General features: G+C 37.9%; 1 protein-coding gene across 1 annotated transcript in view; it reads left to right on the top strand.

Annotated features, from left to right (window-relative positions):
• The window catches only part of MCU (mitochondrial calcium uniporter), a 231,134-nt gene that overhangs the window by 207,894 nt on the left and 396 nt on the right, over positions 1–22,844 (top strand). Inside the window, exons 5-8 of the mRNA XM_007454674.1 lie at positions 1,815–1,975; positions 3,494–3,697; positions 19,758–19,874; positions 21,241–22,844. The exon at positions 21,241–22,844 is cut by the window's right edge and continues 396 nt beyond it. Of these exons, the coding sequence (XP_007454736.1) occupies positions 1,815–1,975; positions 3,494–3,697; positions 19,758–19,874; positions 21,241–21,318 (560 nt within the window). The 3' untranslated portion in view covers positions 21,319–22,844. The remainder of the gene's footprint in view (positions 1–1,814; positions 1,976–3,493; positions 3,698–19,757; positions 19,875–21,240) is intronic.

The following is a 22,844-nucleotide window of genomic DNA, read 5'->3' as shown; positions in this document are numbered from 1 at the left end:
CTTATCTCTCTAGGACTCAAAATCCCTCACTTATAAATTGTGGATTATATGCTGCCATGAGTATAAATATGGGATAATATATGTGAGAGGATTTTGTTTACCATAGATAATTTATACCTACCTAAAAAATTATCTTTTTGAAAGAGGACTGAGGACTTCCCTGGTGGCGCAGTGGTCAAGAATCTGCCTGCCAATGCAGGGGACACGGGTTTGAGCCCTGGTCTGGGAAGATCCCACATGCTGCGGAGCAGCTAAGCCCGTGCACCACAACTACTGAGCCTGCGCTCTAGAGCCCATGAGCCACAACTACTGAAGCGCGCGCACCTAGAGCCTATGCTCCACAACAAGAGAAGCCACCGCAGTGAGAAGCCTGCGCACCACAATGAAGAGTAGCTCCCGCTCACTGCAACCAGAGAAAGCCCGCGTGCAGCAAGGAAGACCCAACGCAGCAAAAAATAAAATAAATAATAAAAGAAAAAGAAAGAGGACTGAGTTTGCAGGAGAAATATTAATATTGATATAGTAAAAGCCTCATAACTCAGTTCCAGGCCTGGGGGTCAGGAGGCATGGACTCTACCACTTCACTATTACATTCTAGAGTGCAGTTTTCTCTTTTTGTAACTTTGGGAAGTGTAGAACCATATGTGAATGTGAGCTGCAACTTTAGTGCAAAGCAGACTCTGTTGACATAGACGACTTCTAGAACTCAAAGTGTTCTTGCTTTTATCTGTTCCCATTAATGCAGCACACATTCATTGAAGCGTGCAAGATACTATGCTAGGCGCTATATCCCATTTTACTATATCAGCTCTTCTCTAATCCAATTTGCTACCCTTATTTGAATTTTTTTATTGATTGAATTTCTGTGATAACTGTACTAAAGGACATCCTTGAAGAATATTTGAAATACACACATGACTAATTCTGACTGTGGCTTATTTTGACTTAGAAAAAGGCTGACCTTCTGCTGTAGCTAACAAAATGTCACATTTAAGGCTAATAAGATTCTAAAACAAAAGCTTTACTTCTGGTGCTTTTTAAAAAGTTATTTGACAGCTGAGATCAGCTGACTTTTTATTAAATTTTCAAAACATAATTTTTAGATTTCTGGAAGCACATGCTACTCACAGAAGAGGATATTGAATCAAAGAATTATTTAATCTTTTACCTTTTCAGTTATTCTCATAACTTCATGCCCTTTCAAGCTTGATATTGAGACCCATACAGCTATTCTATGTCTTTGCCCAATGGGAATAAATAAAAATTGATATGCTAGGGGGAAGGTATATAGGGGCTAAGATTATTAGGATAATGGTATTTTTATTTATACCCTTGTATTTGCAAATTTGAAATACTGTATATTTTTTCCTTAAGTGTTAGTTACTAAAGGGAAAAAATGACCAATTAAACTGGCAAGACCACAGATAAATTATAGATCAGAATTTTAATAAGCATGATAATCAGATTAATTCTAAACCTCTCTACTAGTTTTGGACATATTACTTTAAATTTTTTGTCTTTATCTAATGAAGATTATTATTACTTGTAGCCTCATTTGTAGCACTTATACTTCCAAGAATATAATGGTGGATGTTGGCTTCAAAATTTTCAAGTTGCCCAAATATGAGCTTACTTTCTAGGATTTTGGACTCTTTCTTTTTAAAAAGGAACTATCCCTTTCCTTCATTTTAACATTGAAGGTGGGACCCCTATAGTGGATGAATCTGCCGTGTTCCTATCACTAATAGCCCTAAGAATAGCAACTCTTCATTTAAGGCATACATTTGTTTTTAAATGTAATCTTTTTCTTTCAGACCTCTTAAGCTATGAAAACGCAGCAACACTGAACGATGTAAAGACACTGGTCCAGCAGTTATACACTACTTTGTGCATCGAGCAGCACCAGTTAAACAAGGAAAGGGAGCTTATCGAAAGATTAGAAGATCTCAAAGAACAACTGGCGCCCCTGGAAAAGGTGCAGATTCAAATTTCACACTTTTCTCTTCACCAGTATTTTTTCCAGAGCATATATGTTTGCTTTTTTTCCCTCTGAGTTTTGTGTGATTGCACTGTGTCAATCAAACTAGTCCACTAGTTTTGGGAACTGAATCATAAAAAGCTTCTGATTAAAGCTAAGAAAGGACTTGAAAAGGAATAGTTTGGAGCCTTGATAATGTACATAGAGCTTTGAGATCTAAATATACTGCCCTTAACCAGACTTACTACTTTTACAACAAAGATTGGAATAATTGCTGATCAAGAAGGGTTCTAAGTGAGGTGGATAATGATTTTAGCCAACTTAAGAATTAATATTATATGGAATATTATGCAACTGTTAAAAACAATCATGTAGATCTAATATTCTATAGAAAACACTTCATGATATTTTATGAAAAGTAAATTACAAAACAATGTGTATATTAGTGCATACTATGATCCAGTTTTTAAGTGTATTATGCATATAGCCATACACACAACACACACACACACACACACACACACACACACACACACATACATATACAAAGAAAAAAATTAGAGGGAACATATTCCCAAATGCTAATAGAATAGTAGGATTATGAATGATTTTTCTTCTTTACACTTTCCTAAGTGTTTTACAATGAACATGTGTCATCCTTTTTTTTTAAATAAAAATACAAGTTATTTCCATTTTAAGAAACCAGACTACATTAGAGATTAAGGAAGGGAACAAATACTCTTAAAACTGTGCTTTTTCTGATTTCTTTAAAAGTAAGGAACACATATCTCAAGGTTGTTTTCATTAAATTTAAGACCATTAGAAATGTTGGATAAATTAAATTTGAGGAACTCTTGTGAAGGGGGATGAAATTTAAATCTGGTATTTTCAAAATGTAAAGCATTTTTTAATGTACCAACTATAGCAAAATAATTATCATCCCTTATTGAATATTTACTATGTGCTAGGAATTTTCCTAAGTATTTTACTTGTATTCTCTTATTTAATCCTCTGAACAACTCATTAATGAAGTTATGGTAATGTGAAGATCAGGGCCGTTCTGAATCCAGAATCCATGCTCTGACCCACTGTGCTGTTTTGCCCCTAGTAGACCTTTTGAGTAAAAAACTAATGATAGATTAAATCTTGTACACTGCAGTGAGAGAACACTGGCATGTTTTTATTTCTCTCTTGCAAAGAAAGCAATCTTGTGGTTGGATAAAGACCCGCTGAAACTAACTTATTCACTCCCATAATTTCACCATATTTTCAGCTACTTCTAGGATGAAACATAAAACACAAGTGTATCAAAAATGTTATTCCTATAAAATAGCACTCAGTAAAAACTACAGATATTATTTAGGAAAACAAACTATATTTCCTAGAATTGAGACTAACTTATATCTTGATTACGAGCCCTGTTTCTTTAGTGAACATTGAACAGTTTAAATAAGAGTTTAAAATTGGTTCTATGTCAAAATGCTTTACAGTTGACCAGTCGTGTGTGCCCTGTAGGTACGAATTGAGATTAGCAGAAAAGCTGAGAAGAGGACCACTTTGGTGCTATGGGGTGGACTTGCTTACATGGCCACACAGTTTGGCATTTTGGCCCGGCTTACCTGGTGGGAATATTCCTGGGACATCATGGAGCCAGTTACCTACTTCATCACTTATGGAAGTGCCATGGCAATGTATGCATATTTTGTAATGACACGCCAGGTAAGAATTCCTCTTCAAGTGACTTTCCATGAGATAGTACAATGTTGGTTGTCAAAGTAGTTCTCTTTTCTCTCATATTCTTTCTAAGGCCAGTTCCCTTAAAGTAATCATTTATCCTTTATACATACTCACTCACACAAACACACATATGTGCACATGCACGTGCATGCCAATTACGTATCAGGCACTAGTCTAGGTGCTAGAAATAGAGAGATAGATATGACATGGCTTTGGCCCCCATGGAGCAAACAGACTATTAAGAGAGCCATATAAACCATTAAATTCATAAAACTGTTAGAGTAAGATATAGAATAAGAAGGCAAACGAGAAGAGTGGTCAGCTGTAGGATAAGTTGCTCAGTTGGCTTGGCCTTTTATGTACTGTGTAATTAATTTAGCAGTCAGATGCTGTAGTCCCAAGCTTTTGGTTTTTATTGAATGTTTGGAATGGAGAATTGGTGATAACTAATCAAATAGTTAAACTAAACTCTGGGCTACTTCTAAATATATTAGGAGTACAGGTGTGTGTTGTTGTTTTTACTTCATGGAAGAGAGGTGAAAATTAGATATCTAATCACTATTCTATTCTTTATCAACCAAGGCTCATATTTTAAATATCAGTGTCTAGAACTAATTTTTATTGTTAGTGCTGTATTTTTAGTAGCTTGGAAATCCATAATGGTCACTTTAGGAAGTATGAAGGATTTATTATCACTTATTTATTACTGCTATGTGTGATACAACCACAGATCCAGGCTCCCTTGAATAAAAAGTATTTGAGGGCTTCCCTGGTGACGCAGTGGTTGAGAGTCCACCTGCCGATGCAGGGAACACGGGTTCGTGCCCCAGTCCGGGAAGATCCCACATGCCGCGGAGCGGCTGGGCCCGTGAGCCATGGCCGCTGAGCCTGCGCGTCTGGAGCCTGTGCTCCACGACGGGAGAGGCCACAACAGTGAGAGGCCCGTGTACCGCAAAAAAAAAAAAAAAAGTATTTGAAATAGCTGAGAGATAAGAGAAACCTTTTCTATTTTCTTAGGTATCAGAAGAAAGCTGAGAGTTGCCTCTCTTATATTTTTATATGGCCGCTGTTGAACATAGGCATTTTGTTTCTGTTGTCATTACACCAATGGTCATAGGCCTATTTTTGTGTGGGAAAATGAAAGCCCAAGGGTGTTATTTAACCTTTCTGGGCCTCCCAAATATCTCTAGTGGAGAAGAGACAGTAAACGCTTCGTGTCCTGCTATTGTTTGCCCAGTGTCTCTAGCACCTAATCCCGTGTCTGGCTCATGTTCCTCACTCTGCCTGAACAGAGCTGACAGCCAAATCAATCTTATCTAAGCACACCTCTGGACATGGCTTGCATATGTGTATATGTCTGTGTTTCTTTCCCTTTTCCTCTGCCCTGTCACTGTCCCTCATATACCCCTTTAATGGATTCTTTTTATCGACTGAAATCCAGACTCCTTAGCCCAGTATTCATAACTGGTTGCTGTCCTTTCCAAATGTCTCTCAGCTCCTCTGTGTATGTACTAGGTATTTTAAACACATCAAATTACAGTTGACCCTTGAACAACGGGGGTTAGGGGCTTCAACCCTCTGTGAAGTAAAAAAATCCATGTATAACTTAAAGTCAGCCCTCCATATCATGGTTCCTCTGTATCCATAGTTTTTCCATATCCATGATTCCACATCTGGGGATTCACCCAACTGCGGATCATGTAGTGCTGTAGTATTTACTATTGAAAAAAAATCCGCATATAAGTGGACTTCTGCAGTTCAAACCCATGTTGTTCAAGGGTCAACTGTGTAGTCTGTATTTCTCCCAAAATGCCCTGAGTTTTTCACCACTTCCTTCCTTACTTCATATCATTCTATTAACTGGGAAGGTTTTCCCTGTAGATCGCTACCTGTCATATTTCAAGGTTTACTTAAATGCTTATTTTTCATGAACCTTTGACTACTTCCCTGCAGCCGACTTTGATCTATCCCTCTTCTGAATACCTATAGCACATTGTGCCTCTCATTTCACTTATCCTATGCCATCTTGTATTATAATTCATGTTCAATGTCTTTTCCCCTCTACTAGACTGTGATATCTTTTGAGGCAAGGCGTTCGGGTGATTTTTTCAATTTTTATTTCCTTACCATGCCTAATACAGTGCCTATCTGTCCTACTATTTAAATGCTGGCCTACTTCTGTGATTCCTAAACGTTTTTGCTGCCCCCAAGTGACAAGTTGTAAAATAGCAGTAGTAAACAATTTAGTCTTTTGTGAATAGGAAAACATTGACCAAATAAAATGTAGTTTCTCATGTTAAATATTCTTCCCCATATCAGTATCCATAATTAACACCCATGAAACAAAATGCCTGTTCAACAGCATTTAAACTGTTCAATGAGCATTTATTAGCAAGCTAAATATATTCCAAAAGTATATTAAGTTCCAAAGAATTTTCAAAAGATAAGTTCCTTGACATCATAAAATCAAGTGAAATATTGAATTTTACTGACTAATATTTCAGTGAGACCTGAGTACCATTTTCTATCATGTGAAAAAGGAGCCTGACAATAAGAATTGCCATTCAGCAAAGTTACTTCAGCAGGCATGTGAACCACCATTCAGCCCCCTAGCCCAGGAGTTTTCTACAAAGGAGAGGTCACCCTCAAGGGTGTGAAAATTGGTTCTGGGGGAGTAAAACATCTTGGATATTACAACAGATAAACAGATACACGGTATATTTGTGGTGTTAAAACTTCTTTGAGGGACTTCCCTGGTGGTCCAGTGGGTAAGACTACACGGTCCCAAGGCAGGGGGCCCGTGTTCGATCCTTGGTGGGGGAACTAGATCCTACATGCATGCTGCAACTAAAAAGCCCGCATGCCGCAACAAAGATCCCACGTACTGCAGCTAAGACCTGGCACAACCAAAATAAATAAATAAATTTTTTTTTTAAAAAAACTTCTTTGGGGAGGAGGGGCAATTAAGGAAAAAATATCTAAAAAGGCAACTTAAGGGAACAATGATGAATAAAGGTTAAGAAACACTGACCTAGCCTTTAATATCCTTTGTCATCTCAATTCCAACATCCAGCATTTATATTCTACTCCAGCAAACTACTTCAGTGGCCATCCAGGACCTACTTAGAATAAAAATTAGCATGCCTAATAATTTAGTATGCCTAAACCTTTAGGCTCCTGACATCTCTCAACTTTTTTCTGTCACCTTCCTCGTGTGTTGCTTCCTTTTCTGTCCAAATTAGACCATATTGTCATTCTGTTCAATCTCTGCTCCACTGTCTTTCCACCATATATACTCTATAAACTCCTAATCTTGGATAAATTTAGCCATTTATCCTATATCCAAGCTACTGAACATTGCTAGAGAAAAATCATGTAATAGTGTGGATTGGACCACTGCTTGTGTTTCTAATTAGATTTTCTTCCCCCATAACCCTCTCATTAGTTATTCTAAGACTTCACATCAGGCTCCTCATCCCACATTTAACTTTGCCTCCTACCTCTCCTGGAAAATTGAGCTTAACAGATACAAGCTTGCAAATTCCTAAACCCTGTGAGTTTAATAGTATCCATACCTACTTTCACACTATTTCCTTAAATTCAAGTAAGAGGTGGCATTTTCCTGCTCAGGGTTAGCTCTTCCACCTGTTCTTAATCCCATTACCCGCTTCCAGAATCTTATGCCAGTATATTTTTTGTGTTCCCTATGTTATCAAACTCTCCCTCTCTGACTCTCTTTCCTTCATAACCAAGCTCTATGTGTATCTCTTCTCACTTATTATCAAATTACCAAATTTCTGGAAGAGAGTCTAGCATGTAGTTGCTTAGTAAATGCTTGTTGCCCAAAAGAGGAAGCAAAGAATATATCTGAATAAATTGAATTAGTGTGTACATTTACATCCTCAGCAAAGATAGGTAAGTGGTCTAGTAATAGCAACTTAGATGAAACCTAGAGGGCTTTCCCTCAAGTTTTTAATCCAACAGTTATCCCTTAGGTCAGTATTACTTGATTCAGACCATGATTCTATCCATTTTTAAAAAGCTTCCACAGTCCCTTCAACCACTATTTGTTCATTATCTATCATCATCAATAATTAAATATTTACTTCTGTTTCTAGTTATGGCATCCTAGGTAATCAGAACAATGCGCCCACTAGGAAATATTAAAATAGTTAGGCAAAACATAAAACACATCTGCCTGTAGACTCTAGAGAGCTAACAAGATAGCAAAAATTACCAGGCAAGAACCAGAAGAAGAGAAGTCCCAGGAAGGTGAAGCTGGTGTTTAGATGTGCTTTTTCCTCTGGGGATTTGTACTGATTAAAGAGGGTAAGGCTGAGAGGCCAAGAAGCTGAGCCATACTTGATAACCTAGAAAGACCAAAGCCATAGAGATTCATGTCCAGGGATTGCTAAAGTCGGTTGAAACATTTTTGTTTTGGTTTGGAATTTTAAAGGCCACTGTTGTAGAACAGAAGAACCTGTTGTAGGCTCTCTCAGAGACTGTAGCTCATCTTTCGATCATCCCAGTCTTGTAAATTGGATTGAGGTAGTCCTAGAATGCTGATGATCCCAGAGTGCTGATATCACTGGTTCCAGGCCAAAGAAAACATTAATCATCCCTGGGAGGAGATAACATTATCCTAAAACTTACATTATTTCTACAAATAATTTTGCAAATACAAAGTTAGGCATACAATAAAAAATAAGCAGATACACAGGAAAACACCTACAGAAACAGTAGACCTTTGAAACAGACAGATAGGAGATCTAGTTACTCGATTTATCAGACATAGCCTTTAAAATAATTATACTTACTAGATTCATGGAGATAAAAGGTAAGGTTGAGAGCATTGGCAGATAACTTGATTTTTTAAAAAACAAATGAAAATTCTAGAAATAAAATTTAATGGATGGATTTAACTGCAGATTAGACAGAAGAGAGATAGAGTGACCTGGAAATAAATCAGAAGAAACCATTCAAAATAAAGTATGGAAAGACAAAAAGAAGTAAAATATAGGAGAGGATGAGAGATACAGAGGATAGAGTGAAAAGGCCTAATATATTTTAAATTTTATTAGCATCTCAGAAGGAGAGGAAGGAGAGAATGGGAAGAAACAATATTTGCAGAGATGGTGGCTGAGAATTTTCCAAAATGATGAAAGACATTAATTTATAGATTTAAGAATTCCATCAAATACAACCAATATAAAGGAAAAGAAATCCACATCTAGACACATCAATAGTAAAACTGCAAAAGACAAAGAAGAAATCTTAAAAGTAGCCAAAGAAGAAGAAGAAAGGCTTGCCTTCAAAGGAGTCACTGTTAGATAGCTGACTTCTCAACAGCAGAAATGAAAGCCAGAAGGTAATGGAATGGTACCTTCAATGTGTTGAAAGAAAATAACTGTCAACTTAGAACTCTATACTCAGCAAAAATATCCTTCCAAAATAAAGGTGAAATAAAGATGCTTCCAGACAAACGAATAGAGAACTTGTGACCAGTAGATCTGTACAAAAGGAAATACTAGAGAGTGTTCTTTGTGCAGAAAGAAGATTATCACAAGTGGAAAGTTAAAAAAAAAAGTAGGAAGGAATGAAGAGCAATGAAAATGGTAAATCTGTGAGTGAATCTAAATGAATATTAAATGTATAAAATAATTATAATAAACTCTTATGGAATTTAAAATACAGAAAAAACTAAAACATATGACAATAGCATATACGTCTGGAGCGGGTAAGTGAACTTGAAATGTTCTAATGTTCCTTCATTGTCTGGGAAGAGGGTAAAAGTACCACTTCCATTCAACTTTGAATGAGAAGTCCTAGCCAGTACAGAAGGCAAGAAAAAGATACAGAGGATGAAAATATTGGAAAGAAAAACAACTGGCATGATTCATAGATTTTGTACATAGAAAAATTTTAAAAGCGTATATAGATAATTGGTTAGAATTCATAAGCGAGTTTTATAAGGTTACTAGATACAAGGTCAGTATATATAAATGAATTGCATATGTATATGCCAGCCACAAATAGTTAGAAAATGAAACTTTTTAAGAGATGCAACTCAAAATGACTTTTAAAAATAAATCATGCAAGAGATAGCTTCAAGAAGGCTGAGGAGTAAGACAGAGATCACCTTCTCAGCTTCAAGAAGGCGGAGAAGTAAGACGTAGAGATCACCTTCCTCCCCACAAATACATCAAAAATACATCTACATGAGGAACACCTCCTACAGAACACCTATTGAATGCTGGCAGAAGACCTCAGACCTCCCAAAAGGCAAGAAACTCCCCACGTACATGGGTAGGGCAAAAGAAAAAAAAGAGACAAAAGAATAGGGATGGGACGTGCACCTCTGGGAGGGAGCTGTGAAGGAGGAAAAGTTTCCACACACGGGGAAGCCCCTTCACTGGCAGAGACAGCGAGTGGGCAGGGGAGAAGCTTCGGAGCCATGGAGGAGAGCGCAGCAACAGGGGTGCACAGGGCAAAGCAGAGAGATTCCCGCACAGAGGATCGCTGACAGCCAGCACTCACCAGCCTGAGAGGCTTTGCTCACCCACCGGGGCAGGTGGGGTCTGAGAGCTGAGGCTCAGGCTTCAGAGGTCAGATCCCAGGGAGAGGACTGGGGTTGGCTGTGTGAACACAGCCTGAAGGGGGCTAGTGCGCCACAGCTTGCTGGAGGGAGTCCGGGAAAAAGTCTGGAACTGCCTAAGAGGCGAGAGACCATTGTTTTGGGGTGCGCGAGGAGAGGGGATTCAGAGCACCGCCTAAACAAGCTCCGGGGACAGGTGCGAGCCGCAGCTATCAGTGCAGACCCCAGAGATGGGCATGAAATGCTAAGGCTGCTGCTGCAGCCACCAAGAAGCCTGTGTGCAAGCACAGGTCACTATCCACACCTCCCCTCCCGGGAGCCTGTGCAGCCCACCACTGCCAGGGTCCCATGATCCAGGGACAACTTCCCAGGGAGAACACAAGTCGTGCCTCAGACTGTTGCAACGTCACGCTGGCCTCTGCCGCTACAGGCTCACCCCGCATTCCTTTCCCCTCCCTCCCCTTGACCTGAGTGACCCAGAGCCCCCTAATCAGCTGCTACTTTAACCCTGTCCTACCTGGGCAGGGAACAGATGCCCTTAGGTGACCTACACAGAGGCAGGGCCAAATCCAAAGCTGAACCCCAGGAGCTGTGCGAACAAAGAAGAGAAGGGAGATCTCTCCATGCAGCCTTAGGAGCAGAGGATTAAATCTCCACAATCAACTGATGTACCCTGAATCTGTGGGTACCTGAATCTGTGGAATACCTGAATAGACAACGAATCATCCCAAAATTGAGGCAGTGGACTTTGGGAGCAACTCTAGACTTGGAGTTTGCTTTCTGCATCTAATTTGTTTCTGGTTTTATGTTTATCTTAGTTTAGTATTTAGAGCTTATTATCATTGGTAGATTTGTTTATTGATTTGCTTGTTCTCTTCCTTTTTTTTTTAATATATATATTTTTTTCCTTTTTCTCCTTTTGTGGATGTGTGTGTGTATGCTTCTTTGTGTGATTTTGTCTGTATAGCTTTGCTTTTACCATTTGTCCTAGGATTCTATCTGTCCATTTTTGTGTGTTTTGTTTTTGTTTTGTTTTCTTTTTTAGTATAGTTTTCAGCGCTTGTTATCATTGGTGGATTTGTTTTTAGGTTTGGTTGCTCTCTTCTTTCTTTTTTTAATTTTTTTATGTTTAATAATATATTTTTTATTTTTATAACTTTTTAATTTTATTTTCATTTAATTTAATATAATTTAATTTTAGTTTAGTTTTCTTTCTTTCCTTTTTTCTTTTTCTCCCTTTTCCTCTGAGCCGTGTGGCTGACAGGGTCTTGGTGCTCCGGCCAGGTGTCAGGCCTGAGCCTCTGAGGTGGGAGAGCCGAGTTCAGGACATTGGTCCACCAGAGACATCCCGGCCCCACATAATATCAAACGGCGAAAGCTCTCTCAGAGATCTCCATCTCAACACGAAGACCCAGCTCAACTCAACGACCAGCAAGATACAGTGCTGGGCACCCTGTGCCAAACAACTAGCAAGACAGGAACACGACCCCACCCATTAGCAGAGAGGCTGCCTAAAATCATAATAAGGTCACAGACACCCCAAAATATACCACCAGACATGGTCCTGCCCACCAGAAAGACAAGATCCAGCCTCACCCGCCAGAACACAGGCACCAGTCCCCTCCATCAGGAAGCCTACACAGCCCACTGAACCAACCTTAGCCACTGGGGGCAGACACCAAAAACAACAGGAACTATGAACCTGCAGCCTGCAAAAAGGAGACCCCCAAACACAGTAAGTGAAGCAAAATGAGAAGACAGAGAAATACACAGCAGATGAAGGAGCAAGGTAAAAACCCACCAGACCAAACAAATGAAAAGGAAATAGGCAGTCTACCTGAAAAAGAATGCAGAGTAATGATAGTAAAGATGATCCAAAATCTTGGAAATAGAATGGAGAAAATACAAGAAATGTTTAACAAGGACCTAGAAGAACTAAAGAGCAAACAAACAATGATGAACAACACAATAAATGAAATTAAAAATACTCTAGATAACTGAAGCAGAAGAACGGATAAGTGATCTGGAAGATAAAATAGTGGCAATAACTACCACAGAGCAGAATAAAGAAAAAAGAATGAAAAAAAATGAGGACAGTCTCAGAGAGCTCTGAGACAACATTAAATGCACCAACATTTGAACTATAGGGATCCCAGAAGAAGAAGAGAAAAAAAAAGGGACTGAGAAAATATTTGAAGAGATTATAGTTGAAAACTTCCCTAATACGGGAAAGGAAATAGTCAATCAAGTCCAGGAAGCGCAGAGAGTCCCATACAGGATAAATCCAAGGAGAAACATGCCAAGACACATATTAATCAAACTATCAAAAATTAAATACAAAGAAAAATATTAAAAGCAGCAAGGGGAAAACAACAAATAACATACAAGGGAATCCCCATAAGGTTAACATCTGATTTTTCAGCAGAAACTCTGCAAGCCAGAAGGGAGTGACAGGACATATTTAAAGTGAAGAAAGGGAAAAACCTACAACCAAGATTACTCTACCTGGCAAGGATGTCATTCAGATTTGACAGAAATTAAAACCTTTACAGACAAGCAAAAACTAAGAGAATTCACCACCAAACCACCTTTCCAAAAAATGCTAAAGGAACTTCTTTAGGCAGGAAACACAAGAGAAGGAAAACACCTACAATAACAAACCCAAAACTATTAAGAAAATGGTAATACGAACACACATATCGATAACTACCTTAAATGTAAATGGATTAAATGCTACAACCAAAAGACATAGACTGGCTGAATAGATACAAAAACAAGACCCATATATATGCTGTCTACAAGAGACCCACTTCAGGCCCAGAGACACATACAGACTGAAAGTGAGGGGATGGAAAAAGATATTCCATGCAAATGGAAATCAGAAGAAAGCTGAAGTAGCAATTCTCATATCAGACAAAATAGACTAAAATAGACTATTACAGGGACAAAGAAGGACACTACATAATGATCAAGGGATCAATCCAAGAAGAAGATATAACAATTGTAAATATTTATGCACCCAGCATAGGAGCACCTCAATACATAAGGCAAATGCTAATGGCCATAAAAGGGGAAATCAACAGTAACACAATCAGAGTAGGGGACTTTAACACCGCACTTTCACCAATGGACAGATCATCCAAAATGAAAATAAATAAGTAAACACAAGATTTAAATGATACATTAAACAAGATGGACTTAATTGATATTTATATGACATTCCATCCAAAAACAACAGAATATACTTCTCAAGTGCTCATGGAACATTCTCCAGGATAGATCATACCTTTGGTCACAAATCAAGCCTTTGTAAATTTAAGAAAATTGAAATCATATCTTTTCCAACTAAAATGCTATGAGACTAGATATCAATTACAGGAAAAAATCTGTGAAAAATAAAAACACATGGAGGCTAAACAGTACACTACTAAATAACTAAGAGATCACTGAAGAAATCAAAGAGGAAATTTAAAAATACCTAGAAACAAATGACAATGAAAACATGACGACCCAAAACCTATGGGATGCAGCTAAAGCAGTTCTAAGAGGGATGTTTATAGCAATACAATCCTACCTCAAGAAACAAGAAATGTCTCAAATAAACAACCTAACCTTACACCTAAAGCAATTAGAGAAAGAAGAACAATTAGACCCCAAAGTTAGCAGAAGGAAAGAAACCATAAAGATCAGATCAGAAATAAATAAAAAAGAAATGAAGGAAACAGTAGCTAAGATCAATAAAACTAAAAGCTCATTCTGTGAGAAGATAAACAAAATTGATAAACCACCAGCCAGACTCATCAAAAAAAAAAGGGAGAAGACTCAAATCAATAGAATCAGAAATGAAAAAGGAGAAGTAACAACTGACACTGCAGAAATACAAAGGATCATGAGAGATTACTACAAGCAACTATATGTCAATAAAATGGACAACCTGGAAGAAATGGACAAATTCTTAGAAATGCACAACCTTCTGAGACTGAACCAGGAAGAAATAGAAAATATAAACAGACCAGTCACAAGCACTGAAATTGCAATTGTGATTAAAAATCTTGCAACAAACAAAAGCCCAGGACCAGACAGCTTCACAGGCGGATTCTGTCAAACATTTAGAGAAGAGCTAACACCTATCCTTCTCAAACTCTTCCAAAATATAGCAGAAGGAGGAAAACTCCCAAACTCCCTCTACAAGGCCACCATCACCCTCATACCAAAACCAGACAAAAGTGTCACAAAAAATGAAAACTACAGACTAATATCACTGATGAACATAGATGCAAATATCCACAACAAAATAATAGCAAACAGAATCCAACAGCACATTAAAAGGATCATACACCATGATCCAGTGGGTTTATCCCAGGAATGCAAGGATTCTTCAATATACGCAAATCAATAAATGTGATAAACCATATTAACAAATTGTAGGAGAAAAACCATATGATCATCTCAATAGATGCAGAAGAAGCTTTCGACAAAATTCAACACCCATTTATGATAAGAACTCTCCAGAACATAGGCATAGAGGGAACTTACGTCATATTAAAGGCCATATATGACAAACCCACAGTCAACTTCATTCTCAATGGTGAAAAACTGAAACCATTTCCAGTGAGATCAGGAACAAGACAAGGTTGCCCACTCTCACCACTATTATTCAACATAGTTTTGGATGTTTTAGCCACAGCAATCAGAGAAGAAAAACAAATAAAAGGAATACAAATTGGAAAAGAAGTAAAACTGTCATGTTTGCAGATGACATGATACTATACATAGAGAATCCGAAAGATGCTACCAGAAAACTATTAGAGCTAATCAATGAATGTGGTAAAGTAGCAGGATATAAAATTAATGCACAGAAATCTCTTGCATTCCTATACACGAATGATGAAACATCTGAAAGAGAAATTAAGGAAACACTCCCATTTACCATTGCAACAAAAAGAATAAAATACCTAGGAATAACCTACCTAAGGAGACAAAAGACCTATATGCAGGAAATTATAAGACACTGATGAAAGAAATTAAAGTTGATACAAACAGATGGAGAGATATACCATGTTCTTGGATTGGAAGAATCAACATTGTGAAAATGACTATACTACCCAAAGCAATCTACAGATTCAGTGCAATCCCTATCCAACTACCAATGGCATTTTTCACAGAACTAGAACAAAAAATTTCACAATTTGTATGGAAACACAAAAGACCCAGAATAGCCAAAGCAATCTTGAGAAAGAAAAACAGAGCTGGAGGAATCAGGCTCCCTGACTTCAGACTACACTACAAGGCTACAGTAATCCAGACAGTATGATACTGGCACAAAAACAGAAATATAGATCAGTGGAACAGGATAGAGAGCCCAGAGATAAACCCACACACATATGGTCACCTTATATTTGATAAAGGAGGGAAAAATATACAATGGAGAGAAGATTGCCTCTTCAATAAGTGGTGTTGGGAAAACTGGACAGCTACATTTAAAAGAATGAAATTAGAACACTTCTTGACACCATACACAAAAATAAACTCAAAATGGATTAAAGACCTAAATGTAAGGCCAGACACTATAAAACTCTTAGAGGAAAAGATAGGCACAACACTCTATGACATACGTCATAGCAAGATCCTTTTTGACCCATCTCCTAGAGAAATGGAAATAAAAACAAAAATAAACAAATGGAACCTAATGAAACTTAAAGGCTTTTGCACAGCAAAGGAAACCATAAACAAGCCCAAAAGACAACCCTCAGAAGGGGAGAAAATATTTGCAAATGCAGCAACTGACAAAGGATTAATCTCCAAAATTTACAAGCAGCTCATGCAGCTCAATATCAAAAAAACAAACAACTGAATCCAAAAATGGGCAGTTGACCTAAATAGACATTTCTCCAAAGAAGATATACAGATTGCCAACAAACACATGAAAGGATGCTCAACATTGCTAACCATTAGAGAAATGTAAATCAACACTACAATGAGGTATCACCTCACACCAGTCAGAATGGCCATCATCAAAAAATCTACAAACAATAAATGCTGGTGGGAATGTAAATTGATACAGCCACTATGGAGAACAGTATGGAGGTTCCTTAAAGAACTAAAAATAGAACTACCATATGACCCAGCAATCCCACTACTGGGCATATACCCTGAGAAAACCAAAATTCAAAAAGAGTCATGTACTACAATGTTCATTGCAGCTCTATTTACAATAGCCAGGACATGGAAGCAACCTAACTGTCCATCAACAGATGAATGGATAAAGAAGATGTGGCCCTTATATACAATGGAATATTAGTCAGCCATAAAAAGAAACGAAATTGAGTTATTTGTAATGAGGTGGATGGACCTAGAGACTGTCATACAGAGTGAAGTAAGTCAGAAAGAGAAAAATGCCTTATGATAACATATGTATGGAATCTAAAAAAAAAATGGTTCTGAAGAACTTAGTGGCAGGACAGGAATAAAGACGCTGACCTAGAGAATGGACTTGAGGACACGGGGAAGGGGAAGCTGGGACTAAGTGAGAGAGTGGCATGGATATATGTATACTACCAAATGTAAAATAACTAGTGGGAAGCAGCCACATAGCACAGGGAGATCAGCTCGGTGCTTTGTGTCCACCTAGAGGGGAGGAATAGAGAGGGTGGGAGGGAGACGTAAGAGGGAGGACATATGAGGATATATGTTTATGTATAGCTGATTCACTTTGTTATAAAGCAGAAACTAACACACCGTTGTAAAGCAATTATACTCCAATAAAGATGTTAAAAAATAAATAAGTAACCAAACAAATAAATAAATCATGCAAAAGATGTACAAGACCTCTATGTAGAGAAACATAAAATTATAGGAGAGTTAATAAATGTAATGATATAGCATGTTCATGGACTAGAAAAGTAAATAGTGCAAAAACGTCGGTTTTATCCACATTGATCTATTAGATTCAGTGCAGTCCCAGTCAAAATCCCAACAGATTTGGAGTTGGGGGAAGAGATTTTAATAAACTGATTCTAAAATGTATATGGAAATACAGAGGACTGAGAAAAGCAATGAACACTTGAAGAAAAACTAGGTAAGAGGATTTACTCTCAGATATGAAGACTGCAGCTTTAGTTACAATACTGCAGTGATTAAGACAGTGACACAGGGATAGACAAATAGTCCAGTGGAATAGAAGAGAGAGAGTTTTTTGATAAATGGTGCTAGGACAATTGAATATCCATACAGAAAAAAGAAATGACCCCATCCTTACACTATAAACAAAAATTAATTCCAGACAGATTGTTGATCTAAATATAAAAGGTAACACGATGAAGCTCCTGGAAGATAATATAGAATATCTTAATTACTGTGGAATAGGGAATGACTTTTTACACAGAATGAAAAGTGCTAACCATAAAGAATAGGAATGATAAATTAGGCTATATTAACATTAAGGACAGCTATTTATTAAAGAGCACCATGAAGAGGGAGAGTGGGCTGGTAGGAGATGTTTCCAGTATGTATATCCAACAAAGGATCCATATCCATAGTATATTAACAAATCCTACAAATCAGTATGAAAGAGACATACAATCCAGTAGGAAAAAAATGGCAAGTAGTTTGTACAGGCACTTCTAAAAGAGGATATGCAAATGGCCAGTAATATAAAAGAGGATATGAAAAGGCCTCAGCCTCATGAGTGATCAGGAAAATGCTATATCTCTTCAAGAGAAATAAAAACGTGTCCACACAAAACTTTGTACACAAATGTTCATAGCAAGATTATTCATAATAGCCAAAAAGTGGAAAAAACCCAAATGTCTATTAATTGACAAATAGATAAACAAAATGTAGCACAGTGGTCCCCAACCTTTTTGGCACCAGGGACCGGTTTCGTGGAAGACGATTTTTCCCTGGGGGAGGGGATGGCTGGGGATGGTTCAGGCGGTAATGCGAGTGATGGGGAGCGGCAGATGAAGCTTTGCTAGCTCGCCCACTGCTCACCTCCTGCTGTGCGGCCCGGTTCCTAACAGGCTGTGGACTGCTACCAGTCCACAGCCGGGAGGTTGGGGACCCCTGATGTAGCATATCCATTTAATGGAATATTATTTGTCAATAAAAAGAAATAATGTCCTGATACATGCTACAAATAGATGAGCCTTGAAAGAAGCCAGACACAAAAGGCTTTTTTATGATTCCACTTAAGAAAAATCCAGAAGAGGCAAATCTATAGAGACAGAAAGGCTAGTAGTTAACTTAGAACTGGAAGTATGGAGGGAAATAGGAAGTGATGTTAAAGGGTATGGGGTTTCTTTGGGGGATGATGAAAATATTCTAAAAGTTATTGTAGTAATGGTTGTACAATTCTGTGACTATGCTAAAAAGCATTGACTATTATACTTTAAACGGGTAAATTGTATGGTATCTCAAGTAAAGTTGTTTTTAAAATATGAGGTAGTAATATAAATAATATAAATTTGGAGTTTGGGATTAACATATACAAACTATATAAAATAGATAACCAACAGGGACCTATAGTATAGCACAGGGAGCTATACTCAATATTTTGTAATAACCTATAAGGGAACAGGATCTGAGGTAGTATTTCTGCTTAACTCGTTTTTTAACTGACAATACCAAGTATTGGCAAGGAGGTGAAGTGATGGCAACTCATGTCCTGCTTATGGGAGTATAACTGGTACAACCATTTTGATATCACTCCTTAAATTTGAACACAAGCATACCCTATGGTCCAGAATTTCCATTCATAGGTTTATACCCAACAGAAGATAAGTCCAGAGATGATCTTGACAGTATTATTTACAACAGCTAAAACCTAGAAACAACCCAAAAATCTATCAGTAGTACAACAGATAAATAAATTGTGATGTAGCCACACAATAGAATGTAACATATCAATGGAAATGAACAGACTACAGCTACACGCAAAAGATTAATATCACAAACATGATATTGAGTGAAAGTAGCCATACACAATGCATACTATCTGACTCCATTTTTATAAAATTCAAAAAACAGGTAAAACTCAGCTGTAGAGCTCAGGGGAATGTATGCTTAAGTAAGAAAGCTGTAAAGAGAGCAGGAAAACAGTTACCATAAAAGTCAAGATAGTGATTACTTTGGTGGGGAAGGAGGGGTTAGTAATTGGAAAGGGGCAGGAAGGGGGCTTGTGAGTTACTGGTGGTATTCTATTTTCTCTATCTGGTGATGATTAACATTTATTACGTGATGATGATTCTTTATGATGTACATTTTTTGTGTGTGTACTCTTCTGTGTGTTGTGCAATAAAAAATGTTTAAGAAATGAATAATACAGCACATGTCAGTAGTATATCTTTATACGTGCTCATGTGTATTGAATCTAATCAACAGTAAATGCTTATTTTGTGAAGATAGTGTGCTAAGGAGTATAATTCAATTTCTTCTTTATTTTTGTAGGAATATGTTTATCCAGAAGCCAGAGACAGACAATACTTATTATTTTTCCATAAAGGAGCCAAAAAGTCACGTTTTGACCTAGAGAAATACAATCAACTCAAAGATGCAATTGCTCAGGTAAGTTTTACAAAAATTAAAATAAATCCCAGCCCCATCTTGTATGGCATTATCATCATCGTCATCCTCTACAGTCAAGTACTTAGATGGGTAAACTATGAAAGAATGATCCAACCCTCTTATTCCTATGTAAATTATTCCTCAGTTGATAAAAATGACTATTTTAGCATGGTGAACGCTCCAGAAGGTTTTATAACACAAGCAGATGAAAAGATAATTAGTCCTATCTATCCTTTTATCACTAGCATATTGAAATTTTTAAACCTATTTTTATATTTTTCATTTTGTTTCTTTAGAGAGGTCTGTTTTTACTTTTCTCTCTTTTTTTATTCTTTCTGCAATTGACCCAAAGATCTCTCACCTAAGATGTGTGGTAGCAATGGAGCCAAAATAAAGTCCAGGTCAGAGAGACTACTAGAAATGTTTGCTAGGTGCAGATGAGAGATTATTGAGCAAGAAATGCTTTTTTAAAAGACTGATATCTTATTTTTCATAACAGCTACCTCTTTCACATTTCTGATCGTGCCTCGCCCTCACTCTGATATCTTTGATTTTGGTGAAGAAATCCTCATTTCTTTTCTATGCAGTCTTTCATGACTTTAGAGATTTTTCTAAAACCTCTGGAAGCCCTTCCATTCTCTTTAATGTTTTATTACTCTTCTCTGGACCTTGTGCGCCTTCTCTGTCCCTTTTTGGTGACGGGGTTGTGCTTTGAATAGGCTTAATTCATCTCCCTGCCTTGGCCTAAGTGAATTCTTACCTTCTGTTGCTCTGTGTGGTGGTTCTCAACTGGAGGGAATGCGTCAGAATCATCTCTGGAGCTATGAAAAATACAGGTGCTTCAGCCCCGCCCTAAATTTATTAATCCAACTCCTCAGGGGTGAGGCCCAAGCACGTGTGAGTTTTGAAAGTGCTGCAGTTGACCGCACATCCCTGTTTTAAAAGTTACTGATTAGTGAAAAACTTAAACAACTACTAGACAAACAAAGTCTTGAGGAGCATAAATTTGAATTCTGGCTCCAGGCAAAAAGTTTGTAAAAGGGCCTCTCTCTGGAGAAATGCCATCAAGGTGCATCAGATGCTCCCACATTCTTGAGCCCCTGAGTCCTGCCCTGTTGATTGCACAGTCTTTCCTGGAGGCTCTGTTGATAGCTGAAACTGCCAGGACAGACTTCTGTTTCTGTCCTGCTTTGTTGTCCTGTGCCTTTAACATTCTTTGCCTCTGGGGCACTCTTACTTTGAGAGTGATTGAGATGATTTCTCTGACGCATAGTGATGGAGGAAAGACAGTTTCCTCTTCTCAGGAGACAGTAATATCATTGAAAGTTTGACTAGCCAGTTTTCTCACCTTTTGTTTCTATTTTAGGCAGAAATGGACCTTAAGAGACTGAGAGACCCATTACAAGTACATCTGCCCCTCCGACAGATTGGTGAGGAAGATTGATCTGCAGAGAGCCTCTGAATCCCAGCAGAAAGAACACCTGTTTATAACTATGGCCTTTTTAATTAAAGCATTGCAGGTGGAAGCTGGGAGCCATGTCTGGGTAGAGAGTTTTTAACTTTAATTAAAAAACAAAAACAAAAAGATCTTAGGGAAGAAAGGAATGTTAAAATATGACCATCAGGCTTTGTGGAATATAAGCTCAGAGGGCTTAGTGAATATTGTCTTAATCAAGAATCTCAGTTTCTGGATGAAAATGATGTATTATTATTATAGTTGAGAGAAAGTGATGCTAGGGGTGTTGTTTCTTGCATCTTCTTTTCAGGGTCAGCAAAATAGTAACACACCAGCACCCCACTCAGCTCTAAATTTTTTTTTAATTTAACTTTTCTTATTTTTGACATAGCAGTAAATAAATATACCAGAAAAGCAAACCCTCGAGATATGTGGGTGGCAAACAGAATCGGAGCCCATGTCATTAGCATTTATTTTAGATTGGACCCAGTCTCTGCAGAGTTACCAGGAATCTCTCCTGTTTGTGCCCCATTTCTGACCACCCACACCTGTTGGTACACTAATTTTATCCATATGATAATTGGAACCAACTTATGACTGTTTGATAATTGACACTTTGGATTATCCCTTAATACCTTCTTAAATGTCTCAATATTCCAGTTCTCTGGATCACTGTCTAGAAATAATTGGCAACACTGCATGAGGTTTTTTTGTTTTGTTTTGTTTTTTACTAATTAATCTTTAAGAGGAGGACAGATTTCCCTCCTTTATTTAACTATCCCATTGATACTCCCCTCTCCCTCCACAGCTCAAGCCAGAGGTGGAGTGTTCAGCTGTATTACCAAATCAGGAAGATGTAAGGTTTACGAACTGGCTAAAAATCATGGCTCTGTAGCCATTTCAGAAACAGAATAGTTTCACTGCTGTTAATCTGTTGTGTGACAGCATTCCAGGCCACCCAGATGGCACTACCTTGTCTGGAGGCCTTGTTAATCTCGAAGGACACACACTCCCACACTGTTTGTGAGCCCTCCCACCTCCACCACTTCAGTAGTTGTAAATCAAGTGTGTGGATCTCAAAGGGTGCAGTTTAACTTTGTACAGGAATACATTTCTATGGCTTCTTTCAGCCTACCCTCTTCACCCTATTTTTTCTTATCTTAAATTGAGAGAAAAAGGAGTTAATCTTATACTCTATCAAAATATTTTCTACCATATTTCCAGATGACATCACACTTGAAGAGTCAAAGGAATCTGTGTCTACTATCCTGTTTTTAACTACTGCAGGGGCAGGATGGAAAGGATGATGGGGCTTGCCACACAGCTGATTGATTGGCTTTTTTCTTTCACATGATTCATCCCTCTTCATTGTGGCAAGGGGTTTCTTTCTCTTTTTCTTCCTCCTTTGGGATCATTGTGTATGAAGAGAAACGCTTTAAACGACAAACCCAGACTGCAGGTGCCTTGCAGAGGTTGAAGGCTAGCCAGGATTGCTGCTGCTGCTCCAGCCACTA

This window comes from Lipotes vexillifer, unplaced genomic scaffold (genome assembly GCF_000442215.2).
Source record: "Lipotes vexillifer unplaced genomic scaffold, Lipotes_vexillifer_v1.1 scaffold205, whole genome shotgun sequence".
NCBI classification, from domain to species: domain Eukaryota; kingdom Metazoa; phylum Chordata; class Mammalia; order Artiodactyla; family Lipotidae; genus Lipotes; species Lipotes vexillifer.
The sequence above is the reverse complement of the archived record's forward strand: the minus strand, read 5'-3'. Positions and strand labels throughout refer to the sequence as shown.